At 37.4% G+C, this 23,563-nt stretch overlaps 1 protein-coding gene across 1 annotated transcript in view; it reads left to right on the top strand.

The window, feature by feature from the left end:
• LOC136263402 (von Willebrand factor A domain-containing protein 7-like) overlaps nt 1-23,563 on the top strand; it is a 63,266-nt gene that overhangs the window by 3,770 nt on the left and 35,933 nt on the right. Inside the window, exon 2 of the mRNA XM_066057917.1 lies at nt 22,112-22,681. Coding sequence (XP_065913989.1) covers nt 22,112-22,681 — 570 coding nt within the window. The remainder of the gene's footprint in view (nt 1-22,111; nt 22,682-23,563) is intronic.

The raw sequence follows: 23,563 nt of genomic DNA, 5'->3' as shown, positions 1-23,563 counted from the left end.
AGACAGTGTTTTGTTAATGATTTTTGGTGCCTCAAGACTAAACCTCAATAGACTTTGAGGTGTCAACACTGGCCTACTTTTGCTTGTCAGAAGATGCAAAATATATCAGCATGTTAATTAACTATAAACAATAACCAGAATTTACCAGGTAATGATGTTAGAATGTGATTAGCGTTACTTGTATCTAGGGCTAAAACGAATATTCTAAATGAAAGAGGACAAATATTTTTAGTTAAGAACGAATAATCGAATATTCTATTTTTAGTGTAATACTGAAATACTGAAATACAGTGTATATGTGTTATTTCTTATTATTTGTATTCAATTGTAAACCATAATTAAAATTTGATATCTTAAATCCTCAGTAGGTGGCTTTTGAAATAAAGTAGAAGTGCCTGATGATGTAGCTACTATAGAGGTGTACTGATAAGGATTTTTCAGTTGTATCGATATCCAATTAATCTGTCCTAAAACTAGAGCTGATACTGGTTATATACCGAGTAAATTATTGTATATTCTGTAAAGTGTAAATCAAATAGAACTCAGTACAGGTGTAACCACTGCATGATGTATCAAGACACATGGTAGTGTGTCGTGCGGCCCAAGAAGCCGGCGCAACACCTGTGAGTATATTGACAGGAAGGACGAAAACGCATTTTTGCACCTCCGTAGCTCTGTGCTGCCTTGATAAAACCAGACGATTTTTGCTGTGGACACTCCCTCCAACTTCAGTACTCCACATTCCAAATTGGAGCGAAATTGCTTCAAGAGTTCCTGAGATATGCGACTTCAAAAAATGGCTTAGTTTTTTTCGTTTTTTTTCTTCCTCTTTTCGCACACTTACAAAAACCACTATAAAATGCGAATGCAATATCCGATTGCCTTGACATTTGCACACAGAAGGGGGGTATAAAGGCGCATCGCTGTGCCAAATTTGGCTGGAATACAATAAACAGACAAAGAGTTGTTGACGATTATTCATGAAAAACAACACCAATATGTTGTCACGCCTACAGGGTAAACCGCGTATGGGAAGAAGCTGAAAATCGGTGGGTGAATAGGTTAACTATTGAACCTCAAACCTTTTGTGGTTTGAAAGAAATTGAGCTAAAAACCAGGAAGATACAACGGAAAAACCAACAGTGTGTAGCAATTATGCAATCGAGATTAACTAATAGAAAAATGACTACTTTCCACGCCCACCAGAAAACCCGCTTGGGCTAATGCTTCGAAATTCGCTGTACAGATGGAGTAATCATCTTAGAAAGGATCTTCAATGGTGTAGAAGAATCAGACTTAAAGCCACGGAGTTATAACACGAAATCAAACTTAGTGTAGCAAGTGTGAGATCGAGATACTCTAATAGAGCAGTCACCATAATAGAGTAGTCACCCTGAAAAGAATTCAAAAGATCAGCTAGAAACTAGTAACCCGTATAGAGATAAGCTACAAACAATTCTCCCTGTAGAGATATCAGCTAGAAGAAGTTACCTTGTAGGGAGTTCAACTACGTAGTTCAGCTAGAAGAAGTCACCTTGTAGAGAGTTTAGCTACAAAGAAACCACCACGTAGAGAGTTCAGTTACAAACAAATCGCCATGTAGAGGGATCAGCTAGAAGAAATTACCCTGTACAGAGTTCAGCTACAAATAAACCATCATGTAGAGAGTTCAGCTGCAAACAAATCACTTTTAGAGAGTTCAGCTACAAACAAATTACCCTGTAGAAAAATCAGCTAGAAGAAGTCACCTTGTAGAGAGTTCAGCTACTAACTAGTGACCCTGTAGAGACATCAGTTAGAAGAAGTTACCTTGTAAAGAGTTCAGCTACAAACTAAATCATCCTGTAGAGAGATCAGCTAGAAGAAGTTACCTTGTAGATAGTTCAGTTACAAATAGTTCACCCTGTAGAGAGATCGGCTAGAAGGACTCACCTTGTAGAGTGTTCAGTTGCAAAGAAACCATGCACCATGTAGAGTTCTGTAATAAATATCTAATTCCAAAACAGCCAAGCTGTAAAAAAAGAGTGCGGCCCTGAGAAAGGCTATGGTGAAAAAAGATGTGAAATCCAAGGTGGCGGCCAAGAAATGGCTGTGATGGTAGGTTAATGGTAAAAATTTTAATAACGACAATTCAAGTGAATTTTGTGCCAAGACCAAGCGGCACCAAATTCACCTGAATTGTTGTTATTAAAATTTTTACCATTAACCTACCATCACAGCCATTTCTTGGCCGCCACCTTGGATTTCACATCTTTTTTCACCATAGCCTTTCTCAGGGCCGCACTCTTTTTTTACAGCTTAGCTGTTTTGGATTAGATTTCACTTCTTTTTGTATTTGTATACCCAAAAGTCAGCCTATGGCCGGCTTTAGGGCTTTTTAACCTGTCAATTTTTCTTTACTACAGGAAGAAGAAAAGATGAAGCAGGGTGATTTCTTTGTAGCTGACCTCTCTGCAAGGTGATCCTTCTAGCTGATCTCTCTACCGGATGACTTGTTTGTAGCTGAACTCTCTACAGGGTGATTTGTTTGTAGCTGAACTCTCTACAAGGTAATTTCTTCTAGCTGATCTTTCTACAGGGTGATTTGTTTGTAGCCGAATTCTCTACAGGGCGATTTGTTTGCAGCTAAACTGCTGAACTCTCTACAATGTAACTTCTTCTAGCTGAACTCTCTACGGGTGGCTTGTTTCTAGCTGAACTCTCTACAGGGTGATTTGTTTCTAGCTGAACTCTCTACAAGGTAACTTCTTCTAGCTGATCTTTGTACAGGGCAATTTGTTTGCAGCTGAACTCTCTACATGGTAGTTACTTTGTAGCTGAACTCTCTACATTGTGACTTCTTCTAGCTGAACTCTCTACAGGGTGACTTGTTTCTAGCTGATCTCTCTACAGTGTAACTTGTTTCTAGCTGATCTCTCTACAGTGTAACTTGTTTCTAGCTGAACTCTCTACAGGGTGATTTGTTTGTAACTGAATTCTCTACAAGGTAACTTCTTCTAGCTGATCTTTCTACAGGGTGATTTGTTTGTCTCTACAAGGCAATTAGTTTGCAGCAGAACTCTCTACATTGTAGTTTCTTTGTAGCTGAACTCTCTACAATGTAACTTCTTCTAGCTGAACTCTCTACAGGGTAACTTGTTTCTAGCTGAATTCTCTACAGGGTGATTTGTTTGTAGCTGAACTCTCTACAAGGTAACTTCTTCTAGATGATCTTTCTACAGGATGATTTGTTTGTAGCTGAATTCTCTACAGGGCAATTTGTTTGCAGCTGAACTCTCTACATGGTAGTTTCTTTGTAGCTGAACTCTCTACAATGTAACTTCTTCTAGCTGAACTCTCTACAGGGTGACTTGTTTGTAGCTGAACCCTCTACAGGGTGATTTGTTTGTAGCTGAACTCTCTACAAGGTAACTTCTTCTAGCTGATCTTTGTACAGGGTGATTTGTTTGTAGCTAAATTCTCTACAGGGCAATTTGTTTGCAGCTGAACTCTGTACATGGTAGTTTCTTTGTAGCTGAACTCTCTACAATGTAACTTCTTCTAGCTGAACTCTCTACAGGGTGACTTGTTTCTAGCTGATCTCTCTACAGGGTGACTTGTTTCTAGCTGAACTCTCTACAGGGTGATTTGTTTGTAACTGAACTCTCTACAAGGTAACTTCTTCTAGCTGATCTTTCTACAGGGTGATTTGTTTGTAGCTGAATTCTCTACAGGGCGATTTGTTTGCTGCTGAACTCTCTACATGGTAGTTTCTTTGTAGCTGAACTCTCTACAATGTAACTTCTTCTAGCTGAATTCTCTACAGGGTGACTTGTTTGTAGCTGAACTCTCTACAGGGTGACTTGTTTCTAGCTGAACTCTCTACAGGGTGACTTGTTTCTAGCTGAACTCTCTACAGGGTTGTAACTGAACTCTCTACAAGGTAACTTAATCTAGCTGATCTTTCTACAAGGTGATTTGTCTGTAGCTGAATTCTCTACAGGGCAATTTGTTTGCTGCTGAACTCTCTACATGGTAGTTTCTTTGTAGCTGAACTCTCTACAATGTAACTTCTTCTAGCTGAACTCTCTACGGGTGACTTGTTTCTAGCTGATCTCTCTACAGGGTGACTTGTTTCTAGCTGAACTCTCTATAGGATGATTTGTTTGTAGCTGAATTCTCTACAAGGTAACGTCTTCTAGCTGCTCTTTCTACAGGGTGATTTGTTTGTCTCTACAGGGAAATTTGTTTGCAGCTGAACTCTCTACATGGTAGTTTCTTTGTAGCTGAACTCTCTACAATGTAATTTATTCTAGCTGAATTCTCTACAGGGTGACTTGTTTGTAGCTGAACCCTCTACAGGGTGATTTGTTTGTAGCTGAACTCTCTACAAGGTAACTTCTTCAAGCTGATCTTTCTACAGGGTGATTTGTTTGTAGCTGAATTCTCTACATGGTAGTTTCTTTGTAGCTGAACTCACTACAATGTAACTTCTTCTAGCTGAACTCTCTACAGGGTGACTTGTTTCTAGCTGATCTCTCTACAGGGTGACTTGTTTCTAGCTGAACTCTCTACATGGTAGTTTCTTTGTAGCTGAACTCTCTGCAATGTAACTTATTCTAGCTGAATTCTCTACAGGGTGACTTGTTTGTAGCTGAACCCTCTACAGGGTGATTTGTTTGTAGCTGAACTCTCTACAAGGTAACTTCTTCAAGCTGATCTTTCTACAGGGTGATTTGTTTGTAGCTGAAATCTCTACATGGTAGTTTCTTTGTAGCTGAACTCTCTACAATGTAACTTCTTCTAGCTGAACTCTCTACAGGGTGACTTGTTTCTAGCTGAACTCTCTACAGGGTGACTTGTTTCTAGCTGAAATCTCTACATGGTAGTTTCTTTGTAGCTGAACTCTCTACAATGTAACTTCTTCTAGCTGATCTCTCTACAGGGTGACTTGTTTCTAGCTGAACTCTCTATAGGATGATTTGTTTGTAGCTGAATTCTCTACAAGGTAACGTCTTCTAGCTGCTCTTTCTACAGGGTGATTTGTTTGTCTTTACAGGGAAATTTGTTTGCAGCTGAACTCTCTACATGGTAGTTTCTTTGTAGCTGAACTCTCTACAATGTAACTTATTCTAGCTGAATTCTCTACAGGGTGACTTGTTTGTAGCTGAACCCTCTACAGGGTGATTTGTTTGTAGCTGAACTCTCTACAAGGTAACTTCTTCAAGCTGATCTTTCTACAGGGTGATTTGTTTGTAGCTGAATTCTCTACAGGGCAATTTGTTTGCAGCTGAACTCTCTACATGGTAGTTTCTTTGTAGCTGAACTCTCTACAATGTAACTTCTTCTAGCTGAACTCTCTACAGGGTGACTTGTTTGTAGCTGAAATCTCTACATGGTAGTTTCTTTGTAGCTGAACTCTCTACAATGTAACTTCTTCTAGCTGATCTCTCTACAGGGTGACTTGTTTCTAGCTGAACTCTCTACAGGGTGATTTGTTTGTAGCTGAACTCTCTACAAGGTAACTTCTTCTAGCTGATCTTTCTACAGGGTGGTTTGTTTCTAGCTGAATTCTCTACAGGGCGATTTGTTTGCAGCTGAACTCTCTACATGGCAGTTTCTTTGTAGCTGAACTCTCTGCAATGTAACTTCTTCTAGCTGAACTCTCTACAGGGCGACTTGTTTCTAGCTGATCTCTGTACAGGGTGACTTGTTCCTAGCTGAACTCTCTACAGGTGATTTGTTTGCATCTGAACTCTCTTACATGGTGGTTTCTTTGTAGCTGAACTCTCTACAAAGTGGCTTCTTCTAGCTGATCTATCTACAGGATGACTTGTTTCTAACTGAACTCTCTATAGTGTGATCTGTTCATAGCGGAACTTTCTACTGGGTGATTTGTTTGTAGCTAAACTCTTTACATGATTGTTTCTTTGTAACTGAACTCTCTACAAGGTAACTTCTTCTAGCTGATCTCTCTACAGGGAAATTTGTTTGTAGCTGAATTCTCTACAGGGTGATTTATTTGAGCTGAACTCTCTACATGATGGCTTCTTTGTAGCTGAACTCTCTATTAGGTACCTTCTTCTAGCTGATCTGACTACCGGGTGACTTGTTTGTAGCTGAATTCCCTACAGAATAACTTGCAATGTAATATAACTGTGTAAATTATACATGCAGCTGAATGCTTTATTAGGGTGACTGTTCTATTAGAGTATCTCGATCTCGCATTTGCTGCACGTAGTTTCCTTTCGAATCATAACTCAGTGATTTGTAATCCGATTCTTCTGTACTACTGCAAGAACTTTCTACGATGATTATTCCAGCTACATACTGATTTTCAGCTCGTTGGTCTAAGCGGTTTGCCTGGTAGACACGAAAACTAATAGTTTTTTTATTCATAAAAATCGATCGCGTAATTTTGACACAGGTTGGGTTTTCTGTCATATCTCCATGGTCTTTAACCCGATTCTTTTCAAACCACAAAAAGGCACTCCTACGATGGTTGCTCCATCTACATATCAATTTTCAACTGATTCCTCCAAGGGGTTTACCCTGTAGGCGTGACAGACCTTCGACCTTATTTTACGCAAATAATCGGTAGTAACTCCGTGAATGTTCATCGGATTCCTACCAAAGTTGGTACGGAGATCCGCCTTAATGAGCCCTTTAAGTGTGCCTAATTTCAGCCCAATCCGAGCACGCATTCGTGTTTTATGGCGAATTTTGCGAAGTGTGCGAAATGAAGAAGATGAAGAAGAAGAAGAAGAAAAAAACGAAGAAATTAAAACGAAATTTTGTTCGCTCGTATCTCGGAAATGGCTGGAGCGATTTTCTTCACATTTGGTATGTAGACTCCCCTAACTGGGCGGCACGTCTCTAGCAAATTTGGTTCCAATCGAATGAGGGATCACAGAGCTACATAGGTGTGAAAATTGCGTTTTCTTTCTTCCTGTTAATATACTCACGGTGTGGCGCGCCGGCTTCTTGGGCCGCACGACACACTATCGTGTGTCTTGATATACATTATATATATATAATTAATTTTGTACATTTATTGATAAAATCAGAAATATTTAAAGTATTCATCTGCTTCATCTTTTCTTCTTTCCTGTGGAAAAGAAAAAAACATTAGTTAAAACGCCCCAAAGCTGGTCATAGGCCGGCTTTGGGGTATACAAATACAAAACGAAGTGAAATCTAATCCAAAACAGCCAAGCTGTAAAAAAAGAGTGCGGCCCTCAAAAAGGCTATGGTGAAAAAAGATGTGAAATCCAAGGTGGCAGCCAAGAAATGGCTGTGATGGTAGGTTAATGGTAAAAAATTTAATAACAACAATTCAGGTGAATTTTGTGCCAAGACCAAGTGGCACCAAAATTCACCTGAATTGTTGTTATTAAAATTTTTACCATTAACCTACCATCATAGCCATTTCTTGGCCGCCACCTTGGATTTCACTTTTTTTTTCACTATAGCCTTTTTGAGGGTTGCACTCTTTTTTTTACAGCTTGGCTGTTTTGGATTAGATATTCTAATGATTTGTAGCATTGAGAAAACAGAAGTGATACAACTTTGCTTTATTGCACAACTACCTATGGTGGTGGGACTTCTATTACACAACCCAGACAATTAGGCACCACAGATATTTTAATACATGCTCCCTTGTCCGGATTATTCTGTGGTATGATTAATTACTAACATGGCTGATGATCAGTTTAGTTTTTCTGTGGTGCAGTTTTTGTTGTTAAAGCCATATAACAGCTACTGTTCTGGGTAAGAATATTTTAACACTAATAGCAGTATACTTACACACAGTCGCATGGCTTCTCGTAGCTTAACATTTTCTGGAATAGTGTAGAGAGGCTTTCTACTGTTTGTAGTATGCAAACAGGCTTTTCATAGCTGGTACTCATATTTACCATACAAACTAATCGGTTTACAGAGTGCTTGTGCCAATTATTAATACATCGGCCACCGATCTGATCACCCCTGCGATCACCGATCCGATTATTGGTACATCTCTAGTGCAGTATCTGATTTTGTTGTAGTTGTAGAGACTGACAAAGATTTCTCATTACTAGTGTCCGCCATCTTTACTGTAATTTCAATGTTTCGAATTACGATAATAGACTAACTTTATGACCAAACACATTCTAATGAAAACGTGATGTTTTCTTACATCACGACGGTGAACGAATGTATTGTAGGTATGCATAGAAAGTGCGAATCACCGAAACTAGACCAGTTACGCGAGTTTCTCCAGAGTGATAGATTCCTTTGCGTGTATAACAGAGTAACTGGAAGGAGGAGCCCCATGCATCCGTAGTTCATGTGGCGAGTTATAGTCTGAGCCACATTTGCTACCTGTACTTTTGTATGGGATTCACAATAGTCATTCACCGTCAAAAATTCTTGGGCATGCCGCAAATCTTGTTATATTGATCATTTTTCGTTCAAATTATTGATGGCGCATATCCTCTATTGTTTTGAACAAATTCGAATCAAATATGAATATTCGGTATATTCATTTTAGCCCTACTTGTATAGGGTTTCCACTCAAAATAAGAAGGTGCTTCATTTTGTTGTTTCTGGAGGTTTTCACATGGATTTACCTTTAAAATAAAGCAAACAAATGCTAATTTGTTATTGGAATGTTTGCAGCAGTTGTTATCAGTGCAATGTTAACATATGTAAATATCCAAAAAGTGGTCACATGACCAAACATCCCTTCATATAGGATTTCTGCTGTAAAATAAGATGATGCCTCAACCTTTTTCATTGTTTCTGCTGATTTTCACGCAGGCTCAAAACAAACGAGTGCTAATACATTATTAAACTGTCTATTACTTTCAATATCAGTGCAGTTTAACAGTAAATATCCAAAGAGTGGTCACGTGGCCAACAATCCCATTACAGCTATAAAGAATGTTTCATAGCACTACAAGATGTAGAAGTCTTCATTATAAGGCAAGAAAATACACTAATTGTGACTTCAGTCACCCTAAAATACAGTGATTTTCTAATATGCTGCCCAATTTAACTATTATTATATTTTTGGTCACGTTACCACTTTTTGTATGTTTTTGTGTGTTAAACTTATGCTGATACCCAATGCTATATGCAATCCAATAATAAATTAGCACTTGTTTGCTTTTTCTTAAAGCCAGTCTGTGTGAAAATCACTAGAAACAACAAAAAGGAAGCACCTTCCTATTTTGAGTTGGAAACCCTAAAGTCTTGTATCAACTATAGTAGACCAACCGACAATTCGTACTGCTTTGCTTTCTTCCATAGTTTTCTGTGGTTTTGTGAATGACCACATACATACATGCTGTCCCATTAGCCTTGTAAAGCTTCACAAAACTCAGTTACTGTACTTGAACTGTGTGTACATCACGTTCTGACATTGTTACACTAGTTTTGCTGACCCATGACACTATCCAGTGCCTTGTGTATGGTATCTATATCTGGGGTTGCAATGGTTTTAGCTGAAACCTCCTCCAAATGGTGCACATGCCCTACGATTTATGTGGGTGATAAAATCACTAAGAGTTATACATAGTGTATTATATTAGGACTGTTTCTACATGCCACAATTTATAGTTTTGTTTTTGACATCACTGAAAATTCCATTACAGTGTTTACACGTGTTAAGTGTCTCTAAAAATAATTATTGTTTTAATGAGTACAAGTGCTGTTTTGCTTCAAAACGTTCTGTGGAAGTCTGGATTGGTAACATTCAATGGTGAAACAATGTTGTGAGTGATTTTTTACTGGTTCATTGCTAGCTAGTATATGCCATAGATCTATGAAGCAATAGGACACTGAGCTATCAAGTTATAGTGGCTACTTCAACTATTGGTGAGCTACAACACACTAAATACTTAAAATTGTCAATCTTGATACTTTAGAATAGGCAATAAGCATGGTTTTGAGTCATCCTCAGAGACATCTCATACATATACAATGTAAGCAATTCAACACCATTGGCTCACTTGTTTTGTGTATGTTTTGTCAGATACCAGTTAAACTCCCTTGCTGGTGTATGTGGATTATTTCCACTGGTATATTTATTTATTATCAAAGTATTAAAAGGGATACACAAAAGCAGATGTACCAGCACACACTGCTAGTGCTGGCTGTGGCACTGTTTGTACATTGTGGCTAAGCCATCTTCACTTGTAAATCATGCAGGAAGGGGAACAGTCAAGAGGTACGGATGACGGGAATTTCTACATCTTCCATGTTTGGGTAATCAAGACAATAACCTAATACACAACTATAGTAGGTCCTCAAAATTCATACTGATTGTACCTACATTCTAGTATGTCTCTTATGTTTATAATTTGTGCTACTACTGTTATGTATGTGCATTTTTCCACCCTGAGCTGGCCATGCACTGTTTATACATGCCCTATTAGTAGGTTGTCTTGTGGTGATTGCACGGCTTGGTTGTATGTGCCCTGGATCTAATTATACAACCAAGTACTAAAGATAATAAGAAATGTGGTTTAAAATAAAAAAATTATGTCATAGATTTAGTGTAATAAATAAATGATATATAAATAATAATGCTCTTGAAAATTACGAGGCCTAGACATGAACTAACCGGGATAGATTTGCCTGTGAATGAAGGCACAACCATATAATAATTATGCCTGTTTGTGTTGATGATTTCAATGTACGAGTAATTCTATATAATGCCCAGTGCCACACTTATGTTTTAATTTCAAATTGTGTGAAGGAAAAGATTAGCAAATGACCGTGAGTGATTGCAGAAGAGTCAGAGGCTACCTTACATGTAAACAACAAGATTACAAGTATGTTTCAATGTTTGTAAGCTGTTTTCAGGTGGCACAGTGAGTTCCAAGTCACCATGCCAGGTGCTAGTGGACACATTCTGCATGATGAAACGTGTTAATGCTGTGCCACTTCTAAAAATCAGGCACCCATGCAATTAATGCTATCCCATTCTAACTAAATCGGCAATTAATCAACCATTTATGTAATTTAGTTTATATTCATGCTATTAATTCAACTACATAATTAGATATGTAAATACTGTAATTTAGCATATGTGACCGGATTTCGTATAACCAGACTTCCACACACACAAATCAAACTTAGGTGTTTACCAGAAATGGATTGCTGGTCTAATACACTATCATATTCCACACTGTGCTTCCGTCAGGACTGGCAAGTCTGGTTTCTGCAGCAGCTTTCTTCCGACCCTGTCAAAGCGATGAGTGGGAGATTGGTGCCATTGAATGGGCATGGCTTTGTGATAATGGTGTGTGGTGAGCTGGGACTTCACAGAGAGCTCGCCAATAGTGTTCTCAGTCAATTTGGAGTGATTTGAGGGCCATGGAGGACCAAGGAGAGCCCAAACTTGGCCTCTGGATTCCATTCATCTTCCTACTTCATTTTATACCCCTATATTATGCCCACCCACCAACCCCCACCCTCCCACCCTATTACTACCACCTGTGATATTATAACCCGCTCGAAGAAAGCTGCCCAAAACAGGGCAAATTTTGGATATCAGAAATTTATACACCCACTCAGTGATAGCTGGTAAATAGATGAATAATTGGTGCAAATTTTGTTTGCACAGCTGTAGGCACTGGGAAGTTTCTACACAATGATTACTTAAAATCGCCATATCTCCTAACGAAGCTTTGTGCATCGAAGCCTGGTTTAGTCAAATTCAGTCACATATTTTGTAATTCATGAACTATTTTGCAATTTGGTAATTATGTTGCTATGCATTCCTAAGGAAGTGTAACCATAATAATCCACTTTAAACAGCAAATTACACACAGAATTATCTTCTCAACTGTTTTATAGTGTGTCTGTCATGTTTTCTCGTGCGAATTGTATAAAGAAAACCTCAATGCTGCCCTTCATTTTTGTTTGTTCAAGTACAGGTAACGCCCCCTTTCAAGTTGAAGGATACGCTACCACTAGTAGCCTAAGAGGACTTCTACATTGTTTTAAAGTTGTTAGATGTCTATAAAACCACCATTCAAGAAGTATATGAAGAGTCACCATACCTGTATTTCAGACTGCCAAAAAGAAACCATCTCAGAGCAAAGTTTAAGCATGTGGATCCGAAGCTTAATACAGATTTAATTTAGCTTTCAATTCTTACATTCTGGCTGCTTTTTACCATCTTTTAAAAAACGTTTTAGCTCACCAGGGTGCATATGAACAAACAAATATAGGGGTGTCACTAAAAAGAGGAATGGAAACTTAGGAAATGGGAAATGAGGAAATGGAAAATGGAGCATTTCTTTATAGTGCGTTTTCATTTTATGGACAGTATTGCTAGCAAGTAAGGGCATCAGAAATTGTCAGTGAAGGTAGCTACAATCTGGACACAAAGCCAAGTGCATGGTCTCCATTCTACACTACAGTCTGTGTGACTTTGCAAGGAGTGACAAAGAGCAAGACTGATTGAAAACAGCTCTTCAAGTGTTCTCATTAGTATTGGCCTCATTCTTCTGGCATGTGATCTCATATTTGTGTACCTCCTGCTGTGATTATACTATAATAGTGTGATTACTCTGTATATCCAGTGTCACAACTCAAGTTCTCCTGTCAATGCATCAACAACAGCTTACTGTCATGGCATTAGAGCAAACACTGGATCGAACAAGAATTCTTTTGTTTTGAAGTTCAGCACTAATCAGATTGTGATTCATCAAGAATTATGAATTAAAGTAGCTATAGCTAGAGCTACAAATGACATATATGCATGGCCACATAATATGATTATATGTACTGTGGCTACATGCATATGACACATGTGCAATCAGCGTAGCCTAGTAGTAGCTTTGGTGGAGTGAAATCTTACTAGCCAGCTACTGGTACTTGATTCCTTCAAAAAGAAAATAATGTGTTCCCAGAAGCTGCAGATCCAGTTTTATTTGTTACGGATATGGTGATGTCAGGTATATGTTCTAATAAAACAGACCCTACAGAACATAGAATAGAAAAGAGAAGTGAAACACCCTCACGACATCCCCTCTCCAGTGCTAGGCTATGATATTGGAGACACCCATGCCACCTGAAGACAAGATGACTAAGTTCTCATGATCATTCTCTCAAACTCTACTCATAATGATGATACTTCACATCTCCATTTGGCGGTAGGGGTTTGAATGGTTAGAGGGGTCATATGGGTTAAGTAAAAAAGTAGGTTAAAGCTGACAAACCCAGAAGCCAGATGTCTTTACTGTATACTGTATCTAGGCAAGCACTGACATCACAATTCGCAATAAGGAGAGAGAAACTCTCCACTCAAAGGTTGAAAGGAGGGCTTAGTGAATACATCATGGCAGATTCAGACCTTAAATCAGCTGTTAGATCTCGGATGTTACTGTGTTGGATGGTAGGGAATGCTCAATTAGAACAACTTAGGGCATGTTCAATATTATTTCATCTACCACAAACACATGCAGTCAGTCAGCAGGGATGTCCAACCATACCAAAGTACAATAGCATCACAACAATCACTCTTGTAAGGAGCAAAACCAGTGGCAGATGGACAGCCACCTTTCTTACCTGCGAGTTTTAAAGACTGGTAGACAAGGTTGAATAAAGATGAAAATCTGTTAGAATATTCTGACACTTGGACAAAACATCTTGTTTGAGAGTACATTGTTGTTGAAGATTAAAACAGTCAAAAGTTTTAAAATGGCTGAGGCTAAGGGAGATGTGATGGAAACTGAAAAGTGGTAAACAGTTGCCTTGGGCAAACTTGCATACGTACAAGGATACCAACATCCTAAGCCAAATTGGCAAAGCTAAAATTTCTCATTCAGAGTCATTAGGAGGATGGATGCAGAGCATGGACAATAAAAACAAACACATGGGTGGAGCTAGAAATGATGACAGGTCACACACTAAAAATGTCTGATGAGATGATGAGCCATGAATCATAGTAGAGTATGCAGCATGGGGCTGACTAGCAGCAAAATTGGAAATAGGTAGAACATCATCCCACCACAGAAACACCTAGTCTTGAATAAAAGTGGATGTAAGTTCAGGAGGACCCAGAGGAGCTCTTTGATTGGTCAGCGGTGATTTGGAGGGAAGTACAGTGTACCACCAAATACATAGACAACAAGCAGCATCATAACAATTTTCTTTAATGACCAATAATACTTTAATGCGTTTGCATAATACCAAAGCCATGTCTCCAAGGCAAACAGCTGTTTCCACTTAGCCACCAAATCATCAAGAGACCCAGCAGCAGCATCATTAGCAAAAAATACTTGAGTTGCTATGCCTTCCAGCTATTGTATATGAGGAATAGTAGAAAGAGCATACATGGCTTCAGCCTTCAGCTCTAGAGGATTACCCTGATTGTTCCCCACCTCTTCTGACAATAATTGCTATTGATTTAATAAAGAAGAAGCCTCCCTATATACACATTGGTAATAGTAACAGCAAGAAAGGTTAGATATAGTGTAAATAAACTGTTTTGAATATTGCTGTATTTTGAAGAGAAAATATTTTCATTGATTTTGGAGCCTTTTCCCCATCATCATATCAATGTCTTTGAAAATTTTAGGCTGGAATTAATCACATGCAGTATTTGGCTGATTGATGTAGAATTGCTTGTTAGTACTGATACTGAGTTCTTGGATGACTTAGTGTTAACAAAGAAGCAGCAGAAACCACCACTTTTCTGATCCAGATGGCAAATTTCTGTTGCAACCTCAGTGTTGCATGAAGCCTCTGACAAAGTAAATCAAAAAAAGCATTTGGCTTTAGAAATCTCCTTATTGGGCCATGCTGAGTTTGTTTTCAAGGCAATTCTAGCCTTCCTTCCTCTTCTGACAGTAAGCATTCACCTTCAATAAATGTTTTTAAAAAGCTACCATAGTATGCATCGGTAAGAGTAACAACAATAGTCTAAGGTATGCAATAAAACATGCCAATTCATCCCCTTTAGTCTCATAAAGGATCTGCAACTCTCGTATGTCTTCTAGAGAATGTGAAATTTGAAATATTTTCTGGTATCTATATTTTTCTGAGATTTTCTGAATTTTCTGAAACCTTTTTTCCTAGACCTAGTTCTGTAAAAGTGTTGCCATATGTATTGAAACCCATGGAAGATGGCTAATGACCTGCCTATTTCTCATGGCTGCAACTAAATGAGGATCTAAAATATAATTGTCTGCCTCCATTTACAATATCCCAGTAGCTACAGTGTATCTTTCCTACAGTTGCTACATACATGTACACGTGTAGATGGTTAATTCTGTTATGAAGCTCACTTTACACAATTCTTTTTGCTTGATCTAAAAATTTCCCCCCAAACTTTTTGGCTATAATTATAATAATAGTATCTGTTTTGAATATTATTATTTGACAGATGTGCATAGCTACCTACCTGTCTTGAATATTGTTATTGACAGATGTGCATACCAACCTGTCTTGTTTGGATAGGTGTTCATAGCTACATGTATCTACCTGTCTTGAATATTATTATTAGCTAACTACCTGTCTTGAATATTGTTATTGGGCAACTGTTTGTCTGCAGATATTAAGCACAATGCTGATTTAATTGGCTCTGCTTCTTTTCAGTGATAAAAGGCAAGCTAAACTAAACAGAATATTTAGTTCATCTGAATAGGGGTCAAACCAGCAGTACAGAAAGAACAACATAAAGACATAAAACATGTTAATTAGATTGGGTAAATATCAACACTTATCAACAGCCATATGTATACAGTGGAACTCCTCTTAAAGGACACCCCTGAAGTGTGGACTATCTCTTTATAAAGGACATCTGTCTAAGCCCCAAAATAACAGTACTAGTAGTTCATGGGGGGTTAGAAAACCCGGATTGGACCAGACCGGACCGGAACAGGTCAATTCTTCAAGTAAGCCAATTCACACAATAGCCATAACATAAAAATTCATGCAATAGCTAGCTATAACATACACTCTTCACCTTGTATCCACTCTGCCAAGAACACAATTAGCTAGCTAGCTATAGCTAGCTACGATGACTCAGACTGCAACCGAGGGGTCGATCACCTACTGTATTTGAAATATCGTTGAAGTGCAAAGTGAAATTAGAAATTTAAAGAAATATATTTTCAGGATAATTCCATATATTTCAGTAGAGTTTAATTATCTAGAGGGGCATGTGCTTTGCATTTGTGCAGATATTTAATCGGATTTTGCCAAATTTAGAGTGCTTGCCGTAATCCAGCTGCAAATTTCCATGTCATGTAGCATTAGGGATTGAATATCTTGGAAGTTGTGAGGGAGCTAGATTGTGTAGCTAACTAAGAAAACTGAGGAGAACTCATCGTGATAGCTACTTTCCTCCAGTTGAATTTTTGTTGTGGTGCACACATTTTTGAGGACCAGCTAGTTAACTAGAAGCAGAACGAAAGTTATGCAAATCCTCCAGTGCCCAACTGGTATAGACGTAATAATAAAATTAGAGGTAGATTGGTAGGTAGCTAGATAGGTAGCTAAGTAGGTAGGTACATGTAGGTAGGAACGTGACTGTCGCCGAATTGGAGTAGCATATAAACTTCTCACTTCTTAAAAGTAAATCTTTTAGCTAGCGACCTATGTAACTTTCTAACCTACCTACTGTATTGGCTATACATAAAAGTCATTTCTTATTTAGCTACAGCAGAAGAGACATTAATATTCTCTTCTCATATACAGGATACAGGTGGCTACAGCAGTGGCAGGGGATTTACACACAAACAAAAGAATGTGACCGAATGTAACCAAATTTATTATTCATGCTTCACACCTGTAACAAGTAAATTCATTGTTTTAAATGAATTATCAACTTAGAAATGATACAAACTCTATTCAGGTAGTACATCTTGAAGCAGAGAAGCACTGGGTCACTATTTCCACAATAGGTTGTGATGACAATACAGTTAATCTTTATGATTCTTCTTTAACTACTGTTCCATTATCTGTTGAACAAGCTATTGTAGCTTTGCTGAAGTCAAAATGTCCAGTCACTGTTAATGCTGAAAATGTTATTAAGCAGGTTGGCTCTGCAGACTGTGGTGTCTATGCTTTGGCCTATTGCACTTCACTTGCTCTTGGGAATAACCCCTGTTTATGTGTTTAATGGCAAGTTGAAATGAGGAATCATCTTGTATCTTTTATGGAAAATTCACATTTCTCCATATTTCCTGTAGCCAGAAAGCATCAATTGAGTTGTGACAATTTCTCTGTTCATGTAATCGAAATTTGTCCCATTTTTCTATTCTCACTATGATGGTACTTTGTGAACAGTGCAGCAAGTAGTACCACAAAGGGTATATTGCAAGTTTTAGTGAAGATGATGATGAATGGATCTGTGTAAAATGTAAAGACTTGAGTGTTACTTCTGATTAACATGTCACATATGCACCTTTTAGTATGTACAGTAAAAAGCATTAACATGTTTTATAAAGCGTAGTACTATGTACATACATAATTATTGCTGTAGAATCCTTCTTATCTTTATTGACACGGATTATTTGTATCCATGCGACAAGCTGATGTTTTTATATGATGATATTTATACAAATTTCAATAACAATGTATGATCAAGCCCTGCTGGGTCTGGGATTATTTTTCTGCATTCTTCACACTGCAACATTTCATTTACATGTTTCTGACTCCCTGTATTCACAGGCTTTAGCCTTCTCACAGGTCCTATAGTGGGATAGCATTTAATAAGAATGATATGTTATGAACTCTTGGTATGATCTCATAGTTGTGATTGTATTGAATCCCTTTTTTTCCTGAGCGTAGCTGTATCTGTGCTGTACTGTAGATCACAGACAATCACAGATGGTAAACAGCTAGCCTCAGATTGTAACGCTGGGTTACTCACTGCCCTGTCTGCTCCTCGCTGCATATATTTTGGGGCTGCTATTTTTTTGTTGAATCTAAGCAAAAAATCACTTCAGAATTTACTGCAACACCTCATAGCACAAGATCTAGAAATATGAAATACATGCAGAAATGTGAAACATATGCAGAAATATGAAATGTAAGTAGAAATGTGAAATTCATGAGAGAAATTTGAAATTGAGTGAAATATGGTCTGAAATTTAAAAAAAAATTAACTAGCAAACCAGAAATATCATTGTGAATTTTTCAAGTAACTGACCTCTCAACTGCAACAGTGATTGTACACGAAACTTCACAATAAAATAAGCTATTAAACTACTTTCTACTAAATTCACTACACAATCGCTACAAACCTACAAACTCTTTCTGCTGTACTCAACTGTTACACACACAAGTAACCACCCAAATTTATTGGAATCGTGATATACAAAGTGAAAGGAACTAAGAATACAGCAAACCTTTGAATTTAATGAATGAGTAATGGAGTAATTATAGCTGCATGTCAAGGTAAGTTTTAAATAGAACAAAACCTTACTACTCCAGAAATCTTTATATAGAATGACTCACTTAAAATTGGATGGGCTTCAATATCGGACATGATTACTCAAGCTACAACAGGAATTTTTGAATGACTTCTGTGTCTTTAGATAGTTCAAGGCTGTGGGACTTTGCATACCAAGTATCAGCTTTCTCAGCTCCTTTGTCTGGTGGCAGCAGCCCTGCAAGGTCTTTTCCAATTAAGATGTATAATTGGAAAAAAAAGTTGATTCACGGACACTTTCCATCTACAAATCAGACTTACATCGAATCAACGGTTTTATATCTTCAATTTGTAGAGCTACTCATATACTTTCTAAATATCCCCAGTTTATTTAATCTAATCACAAATTACTACTCAATTAAATGAGACATCACTGGAGTAATAATCGCACTATGAATTTAAGTATACAGAAGTAAACAATATTTGTAAAGGTATACGGTGCACATTTCTCATAAACGTATCTCAAACAACGTATACTTCCAGACCAGATCTATCTGTTTATGAACTGACTTCTGACTTTAATGCTACACACTATTCCAATGACTACCATCTATTCATCTCTTCATTCAATCCAATAGTACCCACCAGTTCCCACTTTTTCCTCTTTACCCTGTATTCATCCCTCCCCACTATGTCCAGTGTCTCCCTTCCAACTTGTCTGTATATTTACTATAATTATTGTTTTAGCTCACATGTGTATATATGCTGTAAATATCACATGATTCCATTCCGTGTTTCAATTGTCAAATTTCAAAAAAAAAATAACGTATACTAAATCAAGTTTCCGTATACTTAAATTTATGGTGCGATTGTTACTCCAGTGACGTCTCACTTTATTTGATTTGTAATTCATGATTAAAAGGATTTGATTAAAATATACTAGGAATATTTAGAAAGTAGATGAATTGATCTTCAGAGTGAACAAATAAAACTGTTGATTGGATGTAAGTCTGATTTGTAGACAGTGAGTGTCCGTGAATCAACTTTTTATTTTTCTGATTATACGTCTTAATTGGTAATGACTTTGCAGGGCTGCTGCTACCAGACAAAGAAGCCAAGAAAGCTGATACTTGGTGTGCAAAGGCCCACAACCTTGAATTATCTGAAGACATATAAGCTGTTCAAAAATTCCTGTTGTAGCTCGAGTAATTGTGTCCGATTTTGGAACCTGTCCGATATTAGGTGAGTTCCTCTAGCTACCCTGCGCTTATAGCTGTGTGTCACATTAGCTTACCTTTCTTAGTTTAGCCAGTCATCCATGGCCATTCCTTTAAATAGGTTCAAAGGTTATAGTTCCTTTCACTTTGTATATCATGATTCTAATAAATTCGGGTGGTTACTCGTGTGTGGTGTAACAGTTGGGTACAGCAGAAAGAGCTTGTAGCTTTTTAGCGATTGTGTAGTGAAATGTAGTAGAAAGTAGTTTAATAGCTTAGTTAGGTTGTTTTATAGTGGATGAAGTTTCGTGCACGATCATTGTTGCAGTCTGAGCCATCATAGCTAGCTAGCTAATTGTGTTCTTGGCAGAGTGGCTACAAGGTGAAGAGCGTATTTTATAGCTAGCTATCGTGTGAATTGTATGTTATGGCTATTGTGTGAATTGGCTTACTTGAAGAATTGACCTGGTCTGGTCCAGTCCAGTCCGGATTTTTTACTGTGACCCCCGTAGTTCATACACCTCTGAACTAAAAACACCTACTTTCAAAGGACAAAATTAAATTTCCCAATTATGTCCATCTTAGAGGGATTCTATTGTATGGTTTTACTACTCAGATTAATGGCTGCTCAAAGTGAAATAAAAACAGCTTTAAATTAGATAATATCAAAGCAGTTCTTGATTGTGCTCTATTTTTCTGCAATATAAAGAGGTTGTCTTTCCATATCCATGAATCACAACAAAACCTTCTATTAAATTAAATACTGACCTAGACTAACTCCGTCATTGCCAAAATACTGCTCTTCTTATATATATAGTTCACCTTGGGACACCTGGTTCCAAGATGGACTAAGACAATGCAGTAATGACATAGCTTGTCAAGGCCAGTATTTATAGGAAATTTTGCTGTGGACACAGAGAATTACCTACTGCAGGAAGGAAAGTTATACAATTTTTATCCTCAAAATGTGAACAGATTATCCTGTACGAAACAATAATAATCATGAACCACAATGGTAATAGAAATCACCTATGTTTACTGCCACATGTGACTGGACCTGCAAGAATAGGGTGTATTGGGCACAAACTACACACATCAAAACATATCTCAGTACTGGAACAGAATATCTGCATTCTATAACTTGCACTATAATATTGAAATTTTCATGGCCATAGCTTAATGGGATCAAAAGTTATGAGCCAAGAAAGCATGAAAAATTAGGCAAATTTTATGTGCCCACATGCCCTATTTTTGCAGGCCCAGTCACATAATTATGTAGAATGCTCACCACTTTAGAAACCATCCTTAACCATAAAAGACACCATAAATGTTAATATCATTTGTAAGTCCATTAGTGAGTATGAAATGAAAGTAACAGATAAAAGTATTTTTTTATAATAATATTATAATTATTGTAATATGCCAATTTGCTCATCTTCCCTTTTGTTTCCACAGGTATATGTGTACTTATACCATAGGTGTTCTTACTATCCATTTCTCCATGTCCATGACCTATTCTAGAGTATACTCCTGGTTGTATTTTTAATTTTCAGCAATATATATTTGACTATTTCCTCAAGAACCACAGCAGAGATTGCCTATGTGGCATTCATAAAAAAATTTTAAAGTTCCCCAATACAAAAGAAGCCTCAAAAGTTAATCTGGAAGAAGCATAGTCCACTGAAGTCTAAGAAACCAATAAAACTACTTTTTTTAAAAAAAACTGAAATATTCCATTTATTGACTTTATCACATGAACCACGGTAGTGGAATAGAGATCACCTATGTATTTTTTGCTAATAGAATGCTCATCTAGACCGCACCACCTTATAAAGCTCCCTTAACCACAAATGAAGCTTTAGAAGTTAATTTGTAAAAAGTATATTGGTTCACTAATTGTCATGGAAGCATGCATGCATGCACGGCCACCACATGTTGCACCACAAACACGCATGCAAACACCACAGTCATGCAGGCACCACAAATTTACTTCTAAGGCTTCTTTAACGGTTTGAGGTGCTTTTGAATTACTACCCTGTTTCATGATATACTGTACCTGTAGGTAATTTTAACAGTATGTACAACACACAAGGCTGCATGTACCACACACAAGGCTGCAAGTACAAGGCTGCACGTACCACGTACAAGGCTGCATGTACCATGTACAAGGCTGCATGTAAACAGTGAATTTTTGAGCAATAAATTTTTTTGAGAATTTCTTAAGTGATTACAGTGCTGTTAACATCATTGGTATACATGTATCATTATTGGTTGTTTCTGGAGTTTTAAATTGGTTCCTACACATTTCCATGAAAGTTAATTCTACTCTGCTTATTATGATAGCTATAAATGTGACCTCACATTGTGCACACAATAACTTTTTATTATTCAGTAACTTTTATATTATACATCATCTACTGTACATTATATGTGCCTAATATACATAAACACTTTTGTAAAATTAATGTGATAAAAGACCAACTTTCCACACATTTCGTCTAGTACAGCAAGCTGTCATCTCAATATTTTTGTTACGTAGATCCAGGTGATATATTTGAAACACAAGATATAGAACAATTTTTATCTGCAATTGGTCAATTGACAGCTGATGGAGGTGGAGATCCACCAGAACCAAGCATTGGAGCCATTATTCGAGCAGCTGAAGTTAGCGAACCAAACTCACCAATATTTGTTTATACCGATGCTCCAGCTTCTGATCCAGATCATCTGAATAGGGCAGCTGTTCTGATTTCAGAGAAAAATTTGCAGGTCAATTTCATATATGTTTCATCATTCAAAAAGCGTCGTTCAATTACACCTATGCAGAGGATTAATTCACGAGCTAAACGGCAAACTGTTGATGATGTCTATGAGCAACTGGCAACACTTTCTGGTGGCCAAGTTTTAACTGTTAATACTGATGATATTTCTGAAACAGCTTCACTTGTTAGTTTTTCTGTCATGAGAAGTCGCAGCATAATATTTGAACTAGAAACCACTACATTCGCACCAATGCAACATGTTTTCTCAGTGGACAGTTTTGTAGCCGAAGTATTCATTTCAATTGATGCAGCCCAAAGCATATCTGTTCTTGTTACTAACCCACAAGGTATCTACATATTTTATGCATTACGTACAAGTGCTGAGGGCTTGTAGGACACTTAGTCTTACAACCCGGTTAAAGATGTTTTATATTAAGTAGTATATCGATGCAAAAAACAGCTTGGGTGTAAAAAAGGCACATCTATGAAAGTAAAGGTATGTAATTGGCAACTGAAAGAGCTGATACTGTATCAGGAGTGGCTGGGAATGAATGGCCAAATACTGTAACTGTAGTAATGTTGAATGCTTATCACTGACTCATGTTCTATGTTCATTCTTGCTGCATTCCCAATCCAACCTAATTGGCTAATAATTTAGCTGCCTTTTTCAATAGCCAGTTTAGAGAATAAAGGTAGCCAAATTACTAGCCAACTAGAGTTAAAATGAACTAATGAGGAATGTGGCAAAACTGAATATAGAACACAAGTCAATGCTAAGGGTCCAATATTAAAGCTTTGTTTATTACAGTAAGGTAATTAATTAATTACAAATTATTCTTGGCCACACCAGATATCAGCACTTTTGGTTATCAGCTACTTATAGTTTTTGTGGATGTTCTCTTTTTTTACAGTCAAGTTGTTTTTGCATGGACAATTTCACTATTTATACAAATTATATCATTGGTACACTGTATGTTATCCAGATTGTATTCCAGTGCATATTATATACAGTTTGTGTGGCCATGCAGGAAGCCAGACAGCCAGCAGGTAGATGTCTGACAATTGTATCAAGACACATGGTAGTGTGGAAGAAAGAAAACATGGTTTTCATGGATTCGTATCTCCGTGCTGCCTTTATGAAACAAAACAATTTTTGCTGTGGTCATACCCACCACTTTTAATGTTCCACATTCGAAATTTCATCATAATATCTCAATGAATTCCTGAGA

Source organism: Dysidea avara, chromosome 1, assembly GCF_963678975.1.
Source record: "Dysidea avara chromosome 1, odDysAvar1.4, whole genome shotgun sequence".
NCBI lineage: Eukaryota > Metazoa > Porifera > Demospongiae > Dictyoceratida > Dysideidae > Dysidea > Dysidea avara.
Note: the sequence above shows the minus strand (reverse complement) of the source record. Positions and strands in the feature narration are given on the sequence as shown.